The 22,807-nt window shown below is 45.6% G+C and overlaps 1 protein-coding gene across 1 annotated transcript; it reads right to left on the bottom strand.

Moving 5' to 3' along the window:
* Positions 1–159: 159 nt before the first annotated feature.
* On the bottom strand, positions 160–20,798 carry LOC119396831 (solute carrier family 13 member 5). Its single transcript, XM_049416637.1, has 13 exons — positions 20,504–20,798; positions 18,154–18,318; positions 16,267–16,451; positions 13,385–13,514; positions 12,734–12,883; positions 10,905–11,208; positions 9,893–9,932; positions 9,602–9,802; positions 8,059–8,142; positions 7,409–7,513; positions 3,538–3,715; positions 2,919–3,080; positions 160–294 (listed from the first exon to the last, which is right to left on the bottom strand). Exons 1-13 carry the CDS (start codon positions 20,786–20,788, stop codon positions 160–162), a joined length of 2,124 nt encoding a protein of 707 aa, XP_049272594.1. The 5' UTR covers positions 20,789–20,798.
* Between the last annotated feature and the right edge of the window lie 2,009 nt (positions 20,799–22,807).

Genomic DNA, 22,807 nt, shown 5'->3' on the forward strand with positions numbered 1-22,807 from the left:
GTCGTATCTCACAGTTGGCGGGTGGCGCTAGTAGTCACACAAAATTGATGGTGTATCACAGGGTTTTTTTTTTTAAATATTGATTTTGTTTATGCTGCAACGATGCAGTCACGTATGTCCGAGAGTCACGAAATTCATGAGCACGCTGATGTCGTTGATCTAGGTACCGTCCAAGATGTCATGAGGTAAACGCAACGGCGGCGCACCCATGTTGAACAGGTTGTAGCCCGATGTGTTGATGGATATGAGGCTTAAAACAATTCCCAAAAGCTTGATGATCAATCCAGGAACGGCCTGCAAGAAATCAAGAGAGCTGCAGCAATTAAGACAGAATGCAGTAAAAATATAATGAAGGCGCTCGAAGTAACACGCACCATGTCGGTCGTCTTGATAAACTTCTCGGCGAAGACAATTTCATTGCAAACGCAAGAACGCGGGTACATGATCGACAGCGTTCCAGCATGGTAAACAGCGAGGATGAAGTACATTGGATGCACCTGCATGACGTCAGCCTATTGCAGCAAGAAAGAAAAAAAGAAACTTTGTTCGATTGGACACAAAAGCAGATCAACAAGCTTGATATCCCCGCCCTTCTTCGCATTTATCGAATCATGCGAAAGAAACAGGGATACGAACTAATCTATACCCTAAGAATTCTCAATTTAAGCAAGCGCGTGTTCCACTGAAGCGGTAAAAGGTTGTTCCGCGCGAGGGTTTTGCTTTGGTAGTCATATCTGCGGCAGCAGGGCGAGGGCGCTGTCGTCGTGCAACGAACATTGCCTCCGAGATTTGTTGCTGCGGATGAGATCCGCAGGTGCAGGCTGCTCTGCTAAATTTCGGAGGCCAAGCGAAAAGATACGTTTTTTCGAAGAATAGTTTTCAGACCGTCGACAAGTCGCTCACGCTTTCTGAGGAGCCCTTGTAGGTCATTTATTGCGTTTCTAATAAGCCAAATTGTACTGGGCGCACGCAGTCAGTGTTCTGAGAGCTGGATCTCCCAATTTCTAAGATACATGAAATATTTCAGGCTGATATTTCCACCATCAGGCAGGGGCGTAGCCAGAAACATTTTCGGGGGGGGGGGGGGGCACCTCCTTGATCTGAAGTGGGGGTCGGGCAGGCAAATGTGATCGAGTGTCATTTTAAGCTCTGTATGCCATGGCAAAAAAAAAAAAAAAAAAAAAATCGGGGGTGGGGGGTGGGGCCACGGGATGGTGTGCCCCCCCCCCCTGGCTACGCTACTGCCACCAGGGTAACACCGTCGATAATTACTAGAGTGAACAAGCTCCACAACTATCACACCATTTTCGATAGCAGTACGGCATGTGACTCTCCGTATGATTATCTAATGTTAGCGCTTTCGACTTCTCCCCAACACCCTCCCCCTCTACCGCCGACAGCCTGTGGAAGCTCACGTTTAGACTACCGCCACTTTCATCATATATGTCCTCAGCAGGCCCGTAGCCAGGAATTTTTTTCGGAGAGGGGGGAGGGGCACTGGCTGAAAACCATGACTTTTTAAGAAAAACACCTATTTTTATTATTTATTTTTGGTAAAAACACACACTTAACCAAAATTTCGGGGGGGGGGGGGGACAGGCGGGCCCCTAGCCCCCCCCCCCCCCCCCCCCTTGGCTACGGGCCTGGTCCTCAGTGTATCCCAAGAGGCTGCCCATAAAAAACAACGGTTGCAAACGCACTTTTTTTGGTACAGATTCATCAATCATATTTCGATCAGTTTATTAGCAGACAGCACACAGACGTTCTAGGGACATTTGTTCAAATATATTACTGTTTAGCCGTTGCGTCATACCATAGTCCCTCAATACTTTAGGGACTATGGTCATACCAAGGATGAGCCAAAAATAATTTCGAAAACCTGCCAAATGAAAAAGATGAGCCTCAGCCAGGCGTTGCCCGATATGTTATTGCGACCACAGTGATTGGCAAACAAGCCAAACATCACACCCCAAGCAACGTTGCCCCCAGCCCCCAGTACGTGATCTGGATACATGCTGCATAACACTGTCCGTTTAAAATAGTTTGCAATGTACATGTATTAATAAGGAAATTGGGCACGTTGATCTTTCTGAAACGTCGGTAATTCGATCATGTCGTCTGTGCGTTATTCGAATTCACTTTGTTTAACCGATGAATGTGCGGACAGGTGCTCTTACGTTTGTTTCATACGATAATTTTCATCTTGGTGCTACCGCTAAGCTTGTTCCAGTCTCGAGTCATCTCAGGTGTATATCAAAGTTAAATTGTCATAACGATATGAAATCTGCGATAAGCAGGAATTTACCGAGAACCGCGAGGACAAATGGTAAAATATAAATAACGGTAAGTCTGCAGAGCCATGAGAAGCAACCTTGCAACGAAGTTTGCTGCACGGTTTAAATCGTTGAATACGCCGGGCTGCAGTGTTCTCACAATGGCCAACGAATCTATCAGATAGCCGATGCTGAGCTCGCCATGCAACGCGGTCTTGTAAAAGAAACAACGTAAACCGGCACTGCAACGCTATTACTACACTATATAATAATGTGTTACATGAATAAATACGCTAATTCTGATGCATCGTGAACACTGCAGTTTTCTTATGGTGGCTCGTTTCCTTACCCGAAATTTCCTCATAACCGCGTTAACCTAAGCGGGATTGTTGAATCAGTCCTTTTTAACCGCTTTGATTTTTTTTCTGCGCATTATAACGAACATGTGAGGGGTAATCAAAAACACTTCGTTAAATAAAAAAAATCACAAAATCGGATTTTAACACAAGTTTGTCTGCATAACGCTCTGAAATGACTCAATGCGTGCCCCTTGCATTGCTTTCAAAACGGTGCCTACGGGGTCATCGCCGACACACTCAGTTGCAGTTGAGCTCTAAGTAGATAGGTGGTTTTTTGTGTGCTTACCAGGTGCGTAACGTATGGTGCGAAGATGGCAACCACGACCGTGTTCTGGCAGAGCTCGCACATGACCGACGTGACGATCGAAATTACGATTTGCACATAGAGTGGCTTGGGCAGCGAGTGTTCGTACACTTCGTCCCTCGTCAACTGCTGCAGGCCGGTTGTCTGCAAATCCCAATGTGAACGCAGTATACTTAGTTGTTTAAGCAATCACGGGATGTACAACCATTACTGTTTACTTTGAAGCCAAAATTCTATCTATCTATCTATCTATCTATCTATCTATCTATCTATCTATCTATCTATCTATCTATCTATCTATCTATCTATCTATCTATCTATCTATCTATCTATCTATCTATCTATCTATCTATCTATCTATCTATCTATCTATCTATCTATCTATCTATCTATCTATCTATCTATCTATCTATCTATGTATGTATGTATGTATGTATGTATGTATGTATGTATGTATGTATGTATGTATGTATGTATGTATGTATGTATGTATGTATGTATGTATGTATGTATGTATGTATGTATGTATGTATGTATGTATGTATGTATGTATGTATGTATGTATGTATGTATGTATGTATGTATGTATGTGTAGACTCACTCGAAAGTAGGTGCTCAGCAGCACGCACGTGTTTGCGAGCAGCAGAGTATACCAGGGCATGTCGTTGTTCAGCTCGGCCCACGTGAGCAGCCGGTGGCCACGGTCGCATTGCGTCAACGACTCGGACGGGAATATGAACAGCACGATGGTGAAGCCAACCCAGAGGGCGCTGTGCGTGCTGCGAACGCAACGTCAGCGCAGACGAGAGTAAGAGAGGACGATAATGTAAGCCAGTACACTAAGCATTAAAAAAAGTTGCTCTTCTCGGTGGGTCTTGACTTGCCACGTATATCATATCTAGGGCTGCGTGTTTTCGGATAAATCCGAAAAAATCCGATAAACACGCTCGCCGGTAAAATTTTTGACAATTCTGATTTATACAGCGAGCTCCGATTTTAAAAGGGAATTTTCAGCGTTCAAAGGGCATTTTCAAAGCTGGCAATCATTAATCGAAAGGAGCACACCTCCATCAGCGGCAGCAACCTCGTAAAGTATGCTTCTGTCTATTAGAACAAGCTTTAAGGTTGTAATACGAACAAACGTTGTTTTTTTGTATTAAAGTGTTTGTGCTTGTATGTATATGTGTTCGCGCGTTCAAACCTTCCAGGCATCTAAAATACACTTAGTGTGTGGACATGTTTTCGTGTTCAGATATCATTTCATAATCATTTCGGAGTATTGATAATAATAATAATAATAATAATAATAATAATAATAATAATAATAATAATAATAATAATAATAATAATAATAATAATAATAATAATAATAATAATAATAATAATAATAATAATAATAATAAGTCCTTTATTTTTCATCAAGAAGATGAGAGATGCTGGGAGACAAAGCTGAGAAGCAGCTTGACTAGCTTCTGCTCCCCCCAAAATTACACTTTGGCGAGTTTACAGCAGTGCACATCAACAGCCTTATTAACAGCGTAAATGAACAAGAAGTGACAAAAAATGAGAGGATGGAAAAACAGGATTATCAGCAACAATGCCGCGCATTTTCATTGGAAATAAAATTAATAAGACGACATTGCAACAACTTATAATGCAAAATTAAACACCGAATTTCGGAGAATTGGAGATTTACGAGGAATAAACTCCGATAAACGCCGAATTTCTTTAAAAAATTCGGCAGATCCCACGACTTGTGGAAATCGGTTTCATGCGAAGCAGTCAGCAAGTAATTGTATATGCTGTAATTTTTTGGCTTTGAGCCAATGAGCCAAGCGTTACGTGGTGGATGGACGCGTTTTTGCAAGTGTAGTATAGTTAATTGTGTGCACATCGTGGGCTTACCAGGAACGTCGAGTACACTGTCGTTTAAAGGGTAACTTGTGGTCTGTGGTAACGTCAGCACTAACGTGAAAGCACGGATGTCTGTATTATCGAAACGAAGTGCACATTACAGTACCATGATGCGAGTATCATACGTAACTTTCGTTAGCGTATTCCTCCGTGGTCCAGCAACGCTTGAATATAGCTTTCTGAATCATAGGAATACAAATGTAATGTTTATTAGACTGCTATAAAAGCGGAGCCAACACTGGAACCACAACTGACGTTAACACGACATGACGCCTGTGTTGTAAGAGTACATATGTAATGTTTATCGTTCTGTTATAAGATTGGATAGCCAGCACTGCAACCACAATTAACGTTGCACCGACATAACGCCTGCATAGGGTCTTTTTACAAAGCAGTTCCTATAGACCTGGCATTGTTCTGTGGTAGAAAATACCCGACTGCCACACAGAATGCTTGGGTTAGATTCCCGATGGGATACTGATTTTTTATCTTTGCACTCGTCGGGTCGATACTGCCGATGTCGGTTTTGCTTAACGCCGTCGCATATAAATGACCTATACCTGTTCTCGTCACCTGTGGCGCATACCCGTATACCGCTGCCTACATGTGGTAAACGGGTATGTGCCACACGTGCCTGGTGGAAAGGGTTTGGCGATGTACGCGACACTATATTCACGTTATTCATGTCACGACCTGAAAGCCATATTCGTCAAACCCTCTTACCCTCTTATGCCAATTTTGGTCTACACCAAGTTACGGAGGTGATCACGAGCGCACACGTAGGCGGCTAGGTAGATAGATACGTAGATAGAAACGCTCAAAGTGCCTAACACCCTCCGAACGTCAAGAAAAAAAACTCCGAAAACACGGAGACCTAATCATATATGACACGTTAACTCTTTTTTCGCTCCCACGACTCTCCGAATAGAGGATAATGATTTCTAAAGAGGGCTCACGTGTCTCTTTAAAGACAACCATATACGTGGCAAGTCAGCACTCTAAAAAATAGTCAAATGATTTTTTTAGAGTGTACGTGTAAACACATGCGTGGTCCCAAATTGGCTGCCGTACGTCACTCGATGCTTCCGGTGCTTGACAATGCTAACCACTTCGAACTAACCTTCTTGTAAGCTGGTCAAAGTTTCGTATTTTGAAGCTACCTCTCGGAGGCTATACACTATCTAGAACGTTATAGGCAATTATGGGCCGGGTGCAAGGCCTTGCTCTATTACTCAAGACAGAATATCAATAAAAAATCAATCACTCAACCATTTTGTTTGCCACTTCAAAGAACGGAGAGACCCGAAGGCAGCGGGATCGAATCCCGGCTGCGGAGGTCGCATTTTCGATGGAGGCGAAAATGTTTGAGGCACGTGTACTTAGATTCCCCAGGTTGTCAAAGTTTCGGGAGCCCTCCACTGCAACGTCCCTCATAATTGCATCGCGTTTCTGGGACGTTAAACCCGAACAAATAATATTAAAGAGCGGAGGGCATAGAGAGAAAAGCTCAAAAGTTCCCTTGTGCATTCGCCTAAGACAACTCGAAGGCGAAAGCCGACTTTACCTTTCACAGTCGTTTTACTGATCCTCCCTCTTCGAAAGCATTATGCAGCTAACGTGGTTTTACACTGCCTCCAGGATCGGAGGCATCGCAAGCTTTCTACATCTCACCTGGTTTTGCCCTGCCTCCGTGATCGGCCCACCTTTGACCAAGCGACGGTGTCATGTGATGACGTATGTAGTGACGTCATCCCAGGATGATTTTTTGCATTACTCGCGTGTTGACGCCGCCGACGGTCAATTTTCGCGTTTCATGAAGAATCTAAGGATTTCGCCTTAAAAAGGCCGCGGTCGCTATCTTGTGACAGCCACAACGGTCTCAGGTAATAAGAGGGCCGTATGTATGATGCCATGACACACCCAGCCTCGAGAGGTTGGGTGTGTCATTCTGTTTCGGCATACCTGCAGCTGGGTGCAGAAACGGAAATCTAGCAGGAACACGTGCATACAGAAAATCATTGACGGCGCTTTTCCGGGACCCCGAGTTCTGCAATATTTACATGCATGCCAACGCTACCATTATCGCGGAAATTAAATCCCCCACGAAAATACAACCACTGCGGCTGCGGCGTCGAAGAGCCACGACCTCGAGCTCACCAGCGCCATGTTATGCGCTACTAAGCTATTGTGGAGGGCGGGTTTACAGAGCTTGGACCTTCACGTAAGGCAGTGAAGCAAGTTTATATTGCCATGTAACCCGCCGCGGTGGTCTTGCGGTTATGGTGCTCGACTGCTGACCCGAAGGTCCCGGGATCGAATCCCGACCGCGGCGGCCGCATTTCGATAGAGGCGAAAGAGCCCAAGGTGTTAGAAATTTCCGGAGCTCGACACTGCAGCGTCTTCTCAATGATATCGTGGTTTTGGGACGTAAAACCCCGAGAATTATTATATTATGCCATGGAAGTTCTCCTTAGCGTAGTTATTGCATCTTGTTTCTGCGCATCAGCGTTACTGCCGAAGTCGTGCCGACTGTACAATGCCGGAGTTCCTGGACTTACAAGACGACGCCGGAACGCTTGCTGAGTTCGTGCGTGAACCTGTTGCCCAAGAAGAGAAGCGCATTTAACAGGATGTAGTTCAAGAGTACGCCACCTTCGTGCAGCCTGCAATAGGTGACAAGTAAAGCATCCCTGCGTCAGACATACCGAGGGTTTCAACAAATGTGTCTGCAGAAATCCTCAAAAAGCAAGGGTAATGCGATAATTGCTCATTGCCTTTATAATTATTTTTTATAGCCGTACTGTTTCTCGCGGATAAGAGCTGCGGTTTGACCATTTTCTATGTCAAAACGCAAACGTTCTTTCTTTCTTTCTTTCTTTCTTTCTTTCTTTCTTTCTTTCTTTCTTTCTTTCTTTCTTTCTTTCTTTCTTTCTTTCTTTCTTTCTTTCTTTCTTTCTTTCTTTCTTTCTTTCTTTCTTTCTTTCTTTCTTTCTTTCTCAGCCGCCGCACGTAGCACTTTGGCACTTAAGATTGCCTTTACGTTATCAATCACGTGCTCTTGTGTTAGGAACATTCTTTTCTCGACCTTCACCTTTACAGAATGCGGTACAGTATCGAACGTTTACGTCACTGGGAAAACGTTTACGTCACTACACCGCAGCGGTTCTGTCGGTAGCGTTCGGACTTCGTAGCATCCCCTTGTACTTACTTTAGTGGGCCCAGTGCCTCAACTTGCTCGTTGATGGCCTTCTTTAGGTCTTCGTCGATATGCTCTCGGTATCTCGATGCCACCCTGTCATTGAACGAGAGAGAGAGAAGGAAAGATAACGGAAAAGAAGATGAATAAACGCCTACGAACGCCTTGCTGCTCAGTTGTCGATAGCTTGTTCGTAAAGGCATAGTAGTGTGTCACTTCTCAATCGTCTTTATTTTTTTTTCGCAAGGGTTATCAAGAAAGAAAAAAAATCTAACAAAACCACCGAGAGCACTTGTATACCACCTCTGCGTAATAGCTGCAGCTGATAATGAGCGAGAAAGCTTGTGACATATCGCAGATCTTTCTTTTGCAATGGCTCTTTTGCACTAGTAATGGGGAGTGACGAGGAGGACAATGATGAGGCTACATGCTGACAGTAATGAAGCGGGTACTGGCAGATGTGGCTGTATCACACAATTACATTTGCTAAGATGACCCTGAGATAATACCACGTCTGTCTCAATAGCCACGGTGCCAACCATGATGCACTCTTTTTGGGATAAGGGAGCTAAAGCGACGTGGCCATCTCTTTAGCCTAACAAGTGAAAAAAAAATATTAAGGGAGCATAACTGTTATGCATAATTTCGGCTTCCTACGAGTCGTCCATATGCAGCGTCTAAAAGATATACGTTTTGTTAACGATAGCTTAGTCATTCGCCATAGTACAGTCGGTATAGAAACAGCTGGTGCGATATCTGTTGTACAACACTGAACGCCAGACTCACGAGTTGCCCAGAGCAAGGAAGTGAAGCACAGCCCACGTGGTTATGAGTAGCACGAAGCACAGTGGAAGGTGGAACAGGCACCAAGACAGCGGAGTGATGACGAACGGGCCGTACTCACTGTAAGTGCAGCGTAAGAATTTGCCTAAATGCGTACACCTCGTAAGAATGAGCTTATACGTTGTATAGATCGGCAGTAGTCATCTAACAAACCACATTGCTTTATTGCAAGCTTGTTCCGTTAGATATACGTATGCTAATACAGAATTACGCATATACGTATACAGTCGCGCCCAATATGACTTGCGAGATGCTGCCCGTAGTCAAATTGGCGTCAATACTACACGGTAGCGCTGACATAAAAAAACAATCGGCGACGAAAATTCTGTTTCTACTGCTTATATTTCCAAAACCAAGTTCACGTTTGTCGGTGTTACAGTATAGGCTTGGTGCCCCTTTAACCATGGCCACTGTGTTGCAAAGCGCCACTGTGTACTTTAGTGAAAGTCGCTCTCAAGTCGATTTCAACTGGTCGATTGTTGTCCGAAGCAGGGGGGGCGCCAAAAAGGGAGGGGGGGGGGGTAGTGTCACGAGGGAGCGAGCTCTCTGCCCCCAGGGAACTCGCTAGTCGTGTGCTCCCCCCCAGCAAAGAAAATTCTGGCGCCGCCCCCAAGTCATCTATACAGTACATAAAAGGCTAAAGGCAATTAGTAGGCGTCCACAAACTTGAAAAGAAAATTAAAAAGAAAAACCTGCATTAAACTATCTGCACCGTAGTGCCAGAACAAAATTTTCTGGAAGAACATGGCGCACGACGAGGCGCGACCGTTGTTTACGGCATACGTTACTCAACTCTCTGATGTAGCCGAGGAGGTAGTAGTTGATCACGTGACCCGAGAGTAAGCCCATTCCACCTAGCGTCGCACAAAAGCCGACGCCAATCAGAGTGGTTTGCCGCATACGGTCCAACTTCCTGCGTGAGAAGCCATGGAAACAAAATAATAAAGAATACGCAAGAACGCACAGAAAGTGACTTTGAAAACGAGATTCAAGCCTCCCTTACGTGAATTCGTCAGCTAACTCTTCAGTGATAGGGATGTTGTCTGCAGAAAAGAGACAGAAAAGTAAACAGGCAGAAGATGGAAAGCAATCTTTCTTTCATCTGGGCGTACTAGTAATACTGCTGTCAGGGTGATGTGTAATAGTGGACGAAGGTGCATTAGTGGTTCTTGAGAGATTAGATGCGGCAGTCTGGAGTAGGCACACATCAGATGCGGTAGGCAGCAAGGCAGCTCAACAGCGGGAAAGGGATATATCACTTCCGGCTATTGAGCTGCCTTGCTTGCCTTACATGTATAAAGTAGCTGAGATAGCAATTTAGCCAAACGGGCTCATGAACTCCGCACCTTTCTAAATCGTCAGAGCCTCCCACCCCTGCATGTAGCCGTTACAGCTGCATGAGATCTACACAAACTCTAATTTCTCACTTTCACTGTGAATACTGACAGCTTACGGTATTGAATGCAAATCGTATGTTCCCTCGACCAGGCCTGGCGAGCCGCGGTACCTATAGTGGGGCCCTGCGGGAGCGCACCACCCGAGGATTGAACCTTAATATCGCGCATAATTAATAAAGTTTTTCCTTCTCTCTCTTTTATACTGTGCCCATTTCCATGTGTAATATTCTCTCAAACAACTCTACCACTATTACTCTCCTTTCGTCCATCACCACCACCATCACAATACTCACGCAGATGATTTTCAAGTCACCGATAAAGGAATCTGCTTTGCTAATTACATTAAAAGGTTTCGAACTTTCGAAACTTTGTAATGAAACAAACCAGCAGCTAGATTTGTGTCAGATCTTCGTTCCACTTCTTATGTAACATTTTTCTTGCTCATCAATCGTATGCGAGTCTTGATTTCATGCATGACCATGAAAGCTTCCAACTGCTAGCTATTTATATTCTCAGTCCTCTGCCAGACCTTTGGTACGCCATTGGCCCTTATCTCTACCGCAATTTTACCTACGTTACGCCCATCTTAAAAAAAGAAATCAAAACAAACTCCCTTACCTTCTCCGCTATTGCTTGATGTCATGTTCAGCTCCCGGAAGGAAGAGTCCTGCGTCATGCGTATGTAAGTGTTCCGCTGTATGATTCCGAACGTATCGTTGACCACGGACACCGTGGTCATTGTGGCGATCGCGTTGTCCACCCAGAAGGAGATGGCCATGGAGACGGCCATCAGGGTGAATATGCCGAGCTCGATGCCGTATGCCATGTGTCGCAGCGACCAGAGAGCGAGCCGGTGGCACAAACCGCTCGTCGTCATGGCCGCAGTGTACGCCAACTGCCCGAGGCACGTGAAGAACAGCTCCTGTAAAGCGAGGCGAAAAAAATTTAGTAAATAAAAGAGGAGGATTTAGAGGTAAGAGTGCTATGAAAAAGGCTAGTTGGTGGATATCCATGGCTACTAATTTAGCTGGCACGTTAATGACAAACTGAAAAGAGCGGGAACTGTCGACGTACAGTCAATACCACAGGTGGCATTACGGGAATGGGTATACAAAGCAAGCTAAATACATGTACATATTGGTTATATAGGCTGAGAACACAATGAGATGAACGCTCAAGTGTACAGCCTTCCCGCTCAGACACACAAAGACGCACACAGTCTGTCAGTCACACAAATAGTTACGTTGATGATGCAAGCTAAGAAACACGCAAGGAAAGCATTCCTGTTTCGTCAGTAACGTGCCAGTTCAGTAAGTAATGAGCCAGTTGAAGCTTAGGTTTAAAATAAACGCTATACAGGGAAGCACCGAATCAATTTGAACAGATAAATTATTACTTCCAAAAATCTGTTTTTAACGCGCTAACGTTAAAGAGCTCGTTTCGGAGAAATTCTGGCGTCGGCGTTGATGTAGCCATCGGTGTCGGCGTCGTTGGTTATGAGCGAAAAATCATCACCTTGTCCGTGACCGAAAAGCTGTGTAAGTGCGCGTGTTGCCTTATGGATGCGTGGTGGGCGCTTCGCTGATTCGCAAGAGGAAGAATTATGGCGTAGTGGGCACTTAAAGACTGTACTTGCAGTAGGCATTCTACGATAGTTTGAAACGGCCAATGTTACGCGCAGTCGTTCGTTTCCTTATGGCACGGTTGAGGCAAGCACCGAGAACCGAAGCGAGGCTAGCAGTTGAGAAGGCGATGGGAACAGGGCCCGATTACGCTATCGCGTTCTACTCTTGAAGGCGAAGCTCAAGCGTCCAGTATTTTTTGTTGTTGTAAATGTTGCAGCAACATGAGTTGAATATTGGAAGACAAAAGGAAGGCCCAAGTTTCATACTTGAATTTCTTGCTGAAACAGTAGCCCGGATACGACAGCGTTACGTCACGCATGTCAGGATTCTTATTTTATTTGTTGTCATTAGCCATTGAAACTTTCAAACTTCCCTTTTTAGAATCTCTTTTTTTTAGAAGCTCTTTTAGAATATAACGCAGACCAGCGTTACCGATGAAAAAATGAGGACGCCCTAGCAGACGCCATGAGGCTCTGTGAGGTCACAGCGAGTTAGTGCGTAGAATACAACGTCACGACATGTCCTTTAGTATAACGCGTTTTCTGGCATACCAAGCCTTGTTTTCACGTTGAGAATGACTGATTTTTCTGTTAATACACAGTGACCATTTATTAATAAACCTGAAATAATATTTTTATTTAGTGTCTCCTTAATTTCAGAAACCTGACATGCATCGCTTGACCTGGATTACAAGTTTCCAGAAGTGACCACCAAACTAAAGTTAGCGACCACTTGCTCAATTTCCTGTTTTTTATCTGACAGGTGAGGTTAACAATTGAATAGCAAGGACACAGGCATGTTCAAGCGATACCGGGTGCGTACCGTGAAATAATTGTTGCAGACTTCAGACATGGTGTCTATCTCGAGCAACGGTAGATACACGAACGGTATTAAGCTGGCGACGCCTGGGTGCACGGTGCCGAACAGCAGCTGCTCGTACGTCACTATAAGCACGTAGAGGCAGCGAAGACTCTGCAGATTATACCATAAAGAGAGTTGAATACACCGAACGAGAAGTGTACTACTTAAATAGCTTTGTTGATAAACGAGCGTACTATTCACGCACTGCATGCTTTGAGGCCTAGTCGTTAACACTGCGGTCTGGGATTGCCGAAAAACGAAGCGGGGAAAAAAAAAGAATCGTGCACCGGATTTCCCTAAGGGGAACTGTATAGGAGCACGCATTATAAAAGCGGATATCCTGCGTTAGCCAACGTTCGACAATATATAGCCAAAATTAGCCACTAATCAGCTAGCATTAGTTGACACTTTTTCATAAATTATTGTTCTAATGTATATTTCGTCTTTATTATAGCTTTATATGATATTTGTATATCCCGCTTTACATCACTAGGGACTTGTTTTCTATTTATAGCCCGGAATTTATTTTTGCCATGCTGACCCATAGACTGCTTCTCAAACACCAGTATATGCTCCCCATATACAGTTATTTGCATTAACGGTCGTCCTCACCTTGTCGCCGACTTTGATGAGCGGTACGCAGAAGAGGGGCGCCGAATAGCCGACCACCATGCGGAATATGTAAGTGGACCGCTTGAACCAGCGGACGTAGTAGGGATCCAGTGCCTCGCCCATGGTCTCCCTGTGGTGACAAGTTGAGTGCAAGGCATACATTATAGCCTCCCTTATTCTCCTCTGAGACATTGACGTCGCAGGGAATTTGCGCCAACTGGCGTTGACGCAACCATATTTAAGCTCAGTCGATGTGTTCATCCTCCCACGCCCTCCTCTGAATGCTTTCTGCACATAACGGGGTTTTGCACTGCCTCCAGGATCGGAGGCAAGCTTCTGCGTCTCACCTGGTTTAGCCCCGTCTCTGATCGGCCCACCTTTGACCAAGCGACCATGTCATGTGATAACCTCATCGTGTGACGTAATGCTACGTGACGTCATGATGACGTCAAAATTTTCCGTCACGATGACGCCATATGGTGACGTAATCACGTGATGATGACTTTTCTGCATCGCACGTGTTGACGCCGCCGACGCGGGGAACCAACGCCGCCGGACGACACCGACGGTCAATTTTCGCGTTTGATGAGGCATCTCGGGCATTAGCCTTAAAAACCACCGATATGTCTATAGTTTTTTTTGGACCATAGCGACACCGCTAGCACGCGACTGTATTCCAACCACTTCTTTACTCAGCACAAACTTCGACGCGCTTGACATGAGTGCTGGAAGGTGAGAGCACTATGAACGTAAACGAACGTCATCTAACGTAACCTATATGGCGTTGCAGGCCTGTCCTACTAAATAAGGCCTAGCTGCACCACAGAGTTCCCACCTCGCCAGCCCACGCGTTTACTAAAGCGTTTTTCAGTTTCGCCCTCAAACTCACCGTACGACGACGAAATGGACGAACACGAAGCGAACGCAAACACAGTAGGTCCAAGCGGTCTTCGACACCTGGCCTACGGTGCAGAGTGTGAAAGTCTGGACGGTATCAGGGCTTCGAATGCGTGTCAGCACGAGCCAGAATGGAACGAGACTGGATGATGATGAGCTTTTGAAAACGTGGCACGCGCCCACATGCGAAGAATGCATGCATGGAAGAATGGGAGGTGTTGTTGATAATGATGATCCTGGTTCCTCTGTTATAACGGAGGCATGGATGATTTTTGCCATGAGCGGAGGTATTGATGCCTATGCATTGTGCACTGTTCTTCGTTTTCTTCTTTGTCTGCTGACTTGGCAGCTCCGCCAGAGGCTCAACAGTGAATTCGCCAATTGAAGAGTCGTATTCATGAGTTGCCACGCATTGAGAGTTTGAGGAAGCTTACGACGTTTAAAAGTTCTGAAGCAATTTTGACAGACCTTGCATAGCTTATAGATTGTCTTGTATGTGCGCATACCGAAGCGAATAGATAAGAAACCCGGAGAGGGGACGTCTACGTATTTATTTCTATCCCGTAACACATCACATGATTTTACCGCTTGTGTCTGTAAATCACTCAATAACACATACTTACGTATACTTAACCGGCTTTGCCAGGTTAGTAAGTCCATAAAAATCCATCCCTTCGGAACGGCAGCAAACTGCTGCCGTTCCAAATGGCGGTGGCCAGTTGCTGGCAAAGGAGAAATAAAGAAGGCGTGCGAGGAATGAAAATATTAAAACTTCCTGCCCAAGTACCCCGTACAGATGATTAACCAGCGAAGATGAAACGTGCGGCCCAGTGTTTATCGGGGGTTAATTCCGATGGTTCAGTAAAGTCTTTCTCAATTATTAGTTACGTCTGTCCAGAAGTCTTAATTGGTGTCTGCTGCCAGTCTGTTGCCTTCGTCATCTTTAGTGGTCCAGCGGTGAGTAGTGAATTTGCCCAATTTCTGTGGCACATACCCGTTCATGACGATGACTGTACACATTTGTACACACCAAAGTTTTTACGGCCGGCCGAGACAGCTTCAGCTGTTAAAATCTTCGCCCCTGCCACTTTTCCACAGTGTGTATGCACAGGCTAAATTTACGGATGCCGGTATGCAGGTTGTCCCTATAAAGCAGGTATGTGCCACCGAAATTGGACAACCCCGACTACCCACACCGTTCAACTAAAGATGAAGAAGTGTTCGCGCGTAGAAACGTATGTGCCACAGAAATTGGGCGAACCCCACTTTTGCTGGTCTACTAACGCTTTGCGAAACGGAGGATGCGGCAAAAACACGCATACTGCTCAAATGACTCCGCTCTTCAAGATGGTGCACAAAACGACAAGCGCCCATACGGCAAGCCAGACAAGACGACGATTGTCGCGGCAGAAAGACTAATGCTGCTCGGACGAAAAAATTTAAAGAACCATACGCTATATTCAAGAGGGCTTTTTTGTATCTTTCATGAACATTTTGTGCCTTTCTGTGCCTTTCAACAAAATTCCGTGTCAACCCCGAGCCGTGTGCTACACAGCTTCGCTGGTGATCCTCCTTTGCAGAGTGGAATGACTCTGTGTTAAACCCAGTGACAAGCACCAGGGCCACCCCTTTCAGCATCGGTGGTCTACCACCTCCATAGGATGTAAGGGCAGTGATTTTTTCCGGTGAACCTCCTTGCCTTTTATCTCTCTCTCTTCGTCCATAAAGGCCGCCTACCACGGCGCAGGGCGCCGCGGTACAATTCAAGTGCACATGAACCCACATATAGAATGCATTCATACATCCCATACTTTTTTCTTGCTCGAGTAGCGCATGCGCGCTGTCTCTATCGCAACACAAGCCCGAACTGTTGACGCGTGTCGTTGGCTGCGTCGGTGAAAATCGTCGGCGCGCTGGTCTCCGCCGGCAGAGGTATGCGCCCGTGTTCGAGGGGCGAACGCGTGCCGTTGTCCTCGGTGGCGTACCAATGGCGCAGCGCGCGCATCAGCGCCAGCGAGCGCCGGTTGCTTTTCGCCGTGGTTATGGCCAGCGCGACCGCTGCGCCCACTACCATGGTGACGACAGCGGTCACGGTCAGCGACGTCCACAGCGTTTGCTGCCGCCATATCGCTTGCTGGAGGCCGCGCACGGCGCTGGAACCACCGCTGGCCTGCAGCAACGGCACTTATAAGAGCGACATACAACCGAAAAAGTCTTGCTTTTGCTTCTCTGATCACATGTTACTAATGAACTGCTACAAGTACAAGTCCAGCATTTCAGTTTCGTTTAGTGATAACACATCAATATTTTATTCGTAGAAGTAATTAAGTAGAAAAGGCTGTGCATGACAAAGGCGTTGATGTCCATAATTAGTAAGCGAGAAAAAGACCTGCCATAGCGCCTGACGACCATATGATTATGTACTTCTATTTTCTTGTAGATGTGCGAGGGTTAGAAATGAATCGATAGCATCGACTATCACTCGACTCGGTAGTCAGTGTTAGTTGGTATCACATATAGGCGAACCCTTCATGGCTATGCTGTCACACAGGGCTTTCTGGATGTCAGTCATTGGATTTTAGATTAAATGAAGACAATGTCGGTGTTAAACGGTGAACGACAGAACTATTATTATTTAATACCAGAACTGACATTATTTAACCATAATGTATACCACATTAACTAATACAAACCGACATTAGCGATCCTTTAACCAACTCTTGCCAACGCTAGCCAGTTATAACGGGTGCGGACAGTATACAACTAAATATGGTCCCCCTTCTTCCGCGAGTAACGCGCTTGCATTTAGGTATGTGTACTGCAGTCTTCTAGTGCACAGACTCATGCAGACAGCGTGTATGCGGCGTAGCCTCTAGAGTGAAGAAGGCGTTGCTCTCTTATAACGGTCCGCTATGATTCTTAATAACAATATCTGGGGTTTTAGGTGCCAAAACCACGATATGGTTATGAGGCACGCCGTAGTGGAGGGATTCGGAAATTTCGACCTCCTGGGGTTCGTTGACGTGTACCTGAACATAGGTACACGGGCTTCGAACATGTCGCCTCCATCGAAAAGCGACCGACGCGGCCGGGATTGAACCCGCAGCGACTATCGGGTCAGCCTCCGAGCACCGTAACCACTGCACCACCTCGGCGGCTCCGCGATGATTCTTACGTTCGAAGTTGACACTTGGACTGTGTATAGTAACAAAATTTCGGTCCAGTCGGGAATCGCCCAGGAACAATGTCAAGGTAAGCGCAGTGACAAATTTCCGGCGTATAGGACAACGTTCCTAATAGCTTGTGTCGAAACTCAAGTCCCAGTGTAGGCCAGGGATTTATACATGCCCCTCCTAACACCTCTGCACCTTCCCCCCCCCCCCCCCCCCCCCCACAACCCTACCTGACAACCCCCAAAAAACTATTCCTTCCCACCCTCCACCACTCCACCCTACCCTCTTACAAAAAAGGCTACACAGGCACTCGTCCATATACCCCCGCGTTCTGGTAACACTGCCCACCCCCCTTTCCCTCAGATCGAAATTATGAATAAACCCCTGGCGATGGCTTCTTTCGAGCAATGGCTACAAATTTTAAAGGCTATATCTTTGTGTGCTGCAAGCACCACATTCAATTCGGGAGCCTTAATCTAATCATGGCGGCCAAGGTTTGATACCCCGAAGAGAGGCGGCACTAACGACGCACGTTGTTATCCGATGGCGAAATGAAGTTTCCAGTGGAGGACTGCCCGCCTCCAAGGCAAAGTTGTGTCTGGAGCACTGTGAGAAATAACCTGTGACTGATAGCCCCTGAAACTACGTGGCTGAGACTTTGGGCCGGGTTCAGAAAAGCGTATAGCGAGCTGTATATACCCTTGCCTGTAGACTGCCGCTCGAGTGCGTGGGCACCAGGACGATGCGAGGCTTCTTTCGCGACAGCACGGGAGACGCCAGAGGGCTCCTGCTGGCATCCCAGCCAGAACAGAAACGCGGATCCTCGAAGCTGCCGCGCAGGGCTCGAACGTGGGCCGCCACGTCCTGCAGAAGTGTGCATAAAATAAATATCAGCACCGTATTACTTCCAGGGCGCGCTCAATCGGCAAATGAGTAGTTGATAGAAAAACAGTCTACACTTTTGATGTGGTCGTATAGAATGACAAGCGCGTAAAAGGGCAGAGCACACTACTTGTGTATGCTCTTTGAATAATTTACAGACCGATATATAGTACAAATGCAACAGTGATGTGTTTAAATATCCCCTTTTTTCGGTTACCATCCGTGAATGGAATATGTTAGCGCCTCTCGTCACTAACGCTGAGTCACCGTCTCAGTTTGAGTCAAACATTGAAAAAAATTCATAGCATGTTCAATTTCCCCGTAACATCATTCATGCAACAAGCATATGTACTTGTACATGGTGTATGTAATCGTGTATGGAGCTTATAATGTTTATCTGCCATGTATATGCACTAGTATTTTGTTTATATATCATGTAGTGCAAATTGCATATGTATAAATAGCAAAGATGATGTTACTCTTTCTTTCTGTATTGCTGATTGGTCAATAGATGAGTATTCATAGTATCTGTACATAGTGCCCACCTGGTATGGTCTCAGTAGAGACTGGCAGTATTGTAAATAAATAAATAAAAATAAATTTCACTCCTCATGCATTTGTGTACCCAAAAGGCTATCAATCGACGCACTCCAGACATAAATAGGCCAATGATATTGCTGGCAGCCCTGTGTACATAATATGCACACTTTCTCTATTCGTGCTGTCAGCCATAATACGCGCAGTTTCTCACAATTCACGAAACCTGGCGATGTCGATGACAATACACGTGATTTTATTTGGTCGATTTCACCGGTCGATTTAAGGTAGTTATCCTTGTCATTTTCGTATTTCGGTGTGAGAAGGCGTGCGCGTTCAGATCGATCAGGCGGAAAGACCTGGCGTTCTTCCGGTAGACTGACGTGAAAGGGCTAACGTGCCAACAAAACACGCGATCTTGCACCAGCCCGATCAAAAACACATTCTCCCGCCCATGATGACGAAACGAAAAAACTTATTCCACATCGACCACTGGAGCTTACCGCGAGTGCACACCGCATCGAATCCACAGTCGATCACGCACAGTCTCGACAAAAGTAAAAATGATAAGATTGACGAGCAGAGCAGAAATTCATAAAGGTACAGTAAGAACAACCGGAAGATCACAGTGTGCACTAATGTTTGTTATTCCTATATTTTTTAGAACCGATAGAATGATCTGTCACGTTTTACGTAGACAGTAACACTCAGCCACGTTTCGTTACTGCATTCATTTGATGCAGTGACACAGGAGATAATTGCTCAAACCTCCATACTTCTGCGTGTACGTAATCTCACTAACTTCTGTGCACGGCAGCGAAAGTGATGGGTTGCCTCAGGCAATCTTAAAAACAAGGACTATATGGTTTTTCCACGGTCTGCCTCTGATCGCTTTTCGCGTGAGTCTCACGGAACGAATAGGAAACAGTGCCGAATTATCAGCAGTACAGGTTGAATAACCCCTCGTCCCTTCCTTAGAACACTTGTCCAACTCTTGATACTGAATGGCTGACCATGAGTCCTAGGATTAATTGCACTGCACAGAATTGCAGTTCAGTGTGCTCCGTTGGTGCTCTGCAGGACGAAGGATGAATTTGGTACTATGCAGTGGACACAATTATTGAAGGTATTCGTACGAGTATTACGTGTTCAATCAATGTACCCGATGATTCTGCTCGCTAATCACAAAAACATTTCTCTGATTTCTGAGAGAAAGGACCAGTTTGAAGAACATTTAGCTTTCTATAAGTCCCTCAGCACATGCACAATCATTGCGTAGCTGATCATTTTTATACCGCAACAGTTTGTCGAAAATCCGAACTGCACATCTCTAGGTGTTTGTATGTTCATCATCACAAGGCGAATACAGTGCACACTTGTCTACAGCGTGTCTGTCTGCGTGTAGTGTGCGCAGTATTTGGCTTGTGATATTGCCGAAAACGACGAATTTGTGAAGTCAGAAAGCTGTTTGAAACGAGAAGGTCAATGTTTACGCAAACATCACACTGCACACATCATTCTCATTCTGGCCGAGTCGCTGAACCACTGTGCCGGAGACACCATAGAGCACCCCTTAGTAATTTTGGTAAGATCTCTATATCCTCGGCACATCGCATCGTGTGTATGGTACCTCGGGACTGCTGTCGCGCAGGTCGACGTCATCGAAGGGGCTCCGGTCTCCGTCGTCGTAGTCTTCGTCGTCGTCGCCGCGTCCTCTACCGTCGACCAGCACGGGACAGCCTTTGTCCGGCGAGCAGGCGGCCAGCGCGGACGTCTCGGCCATCTGCGCATCGTCGATGGCAACTGCGGTCGCTCCTTCGTCGGACTCGTGACCGCCTCCCCGCGTCGCCCGTCCCACCAGGCTGGCAGCCTCCATCCTGCTCTGCTCCACCTCTACGCCCATGACTTGGCCCATGGCTGCAATATCTATCTCTCCTTCCGCCAGTATCAAAGCGAGATCACGATGCTACGAGGGGCGTCGGTCTCGAGCTCGGAAGAAGATGATGATGACCATACTTCTGGGGTGATTGGCACCGACCCACTCACGGTGATCCAACAAGAGTTGAGCGGATCATATGCACTTAAAATTTTCAAACCCTACTAGGGGTTATGGTGTAAATTAGAAAGAGTGAATCCTAATTTTAGGCTACTAACTTGTGCTGCTTCAGCTATTGCTGATGGTGATGGGCATTCAGCATATGACAGATACGCACAGTGGAAGGATGATTACAGGAATCAATGGGTTACCTGAGAACGTAAAATCTGAGGTCCTAAATGAAAGTTTGTGCGTGCGACAAGACGAGCTAGCCGAATATGTGAGCCCAGTTGATACAAATAATACAAGGTTCACTGAACGGCCTAGGCTGGAAATATAGTATTTATTTACAATAGGGGTATTACGGAAAGCTGGAATCAGCGGCAAACCACATCCTTGTGACTAAAACCTTGTGCCGAAGCCCCAAATGAGAGTGCAGCCAAAGTACTATCAATTTAATCCGTGTTTACGAAGTATAGATTCCCGCAACCGGTTTAGTGACCAGTAGTAGTGACCAGTAGTATCAATTTCCTTGCTAAGATGACGTAGCGCAGAGATTACCAGGTCAGATCTATGTAAATATAGGTTTAATAATGGGATACGACAAAGAAACGATGCAGTCAATACCTCTCATTTTCATGATGGGCACCATCCGTTCTTTCGGGGAAGCTTTATATGTCGGAGGTCCGTGAATAATGCTATCGTTGCTTCGATAAATCGATGCAATGAAAACTTCCGATATTTTACAGCTGTGGTACAGGCTAATACTTCGAGAGAAATAATGATAGGTCGACGTCTCTCCTCACTTGTTCTGTCTCAGCCGCCGTAGCTACTTAGCGGCTGAGGTGTTGGACTGCTCATCCACGGCGCCCGAATTTTGATGGGGGTGAAATGCAGAAACCTGTATACTTAGATTTATATGCACGTCAAAGAACAAATGTGGTCAAAATCAATCAATCAATCAATCAATCAATCAATCAATCAATCAATCAATCAATCAATCAATCAATCAATCAATCAATCAATCAATCAATCAATCAATCAATCAATCCTTTACTATTCTTAATACATTAATGACCTGCCAAATCGCATAGCATCTTGTATACGTATATTTGCTGACGACTGCATTGTTTATCGTTCCATGAAAAGTGCTGATGATCACCAATCCCTCCAAAGTTCCTGGATCGCATTAACAACTGGTGTAAAGAATGGCTAATGACTCTTAACATTTCAAAATGTAAAATTATCTCATTTATCCGTAAATCAGTTCGTTCGCTCTTTCCTTACAACATCAATTACAACACATTGGCTAAAACCACATGGTATAAATATCTAGGCGTTCACCTCACATAAAATCTTTCCTGGGCCGACCATATAACTACCATTTCTGCTAATGCTTCTAGATCATTGGGGTATCTTCGTCGCAACCTACATTCAACTACTCCTCACGTACGTAAACAGGCCTACCAAACATTTGTCCGACCCCAGTTAGAGTACGCATCATCCATTTGGTCACCTCATCAAAAATATTTAATACAGAAGTTAGAAGCTATTCAGAACAGGGCTTGTCGCTTTATCACGCGGAATTATAACAACGTGTCCAGTGTAACCTAGCTAAAGCTCGAACTTTCACTCCATCCGTTAATAATACGTCGTGACATTGCGCTTTTGTCACTCTTTCACAAATATGTCACTGCCACTCGATCACCGCTAGCACAATTACAACGTTCCTCTCACTTATCGCACAGATTACACAATGACTTCAGCTACACCCGTGTCTACGGCACCACTGATGCTTTTAACTACTCGTCACTCCCGCGTGCCATACGACTGTGGAATGACCTTCCAAACAGCATCGCCCTTTAGCGTAATCACGATAAATTTCGCGAGCATCAACCG

This window comes from Rhipicephalus sanguineus, chromosome 6 (assembly GCF_013339695.2).
Source record: "Rhipicephalus sanguineus isolate Rsan-2018 chromosome 6, BIME_Rsan_1.4, whole genome shotgun sequence".
Classification (NCBI taxonomy): Eukaryota; Metazoa; Arthropoda; class Arachnida; order Ixodida; family Ixodidae; genus Rhipicephalus; species Rhipicephalus sanguineus.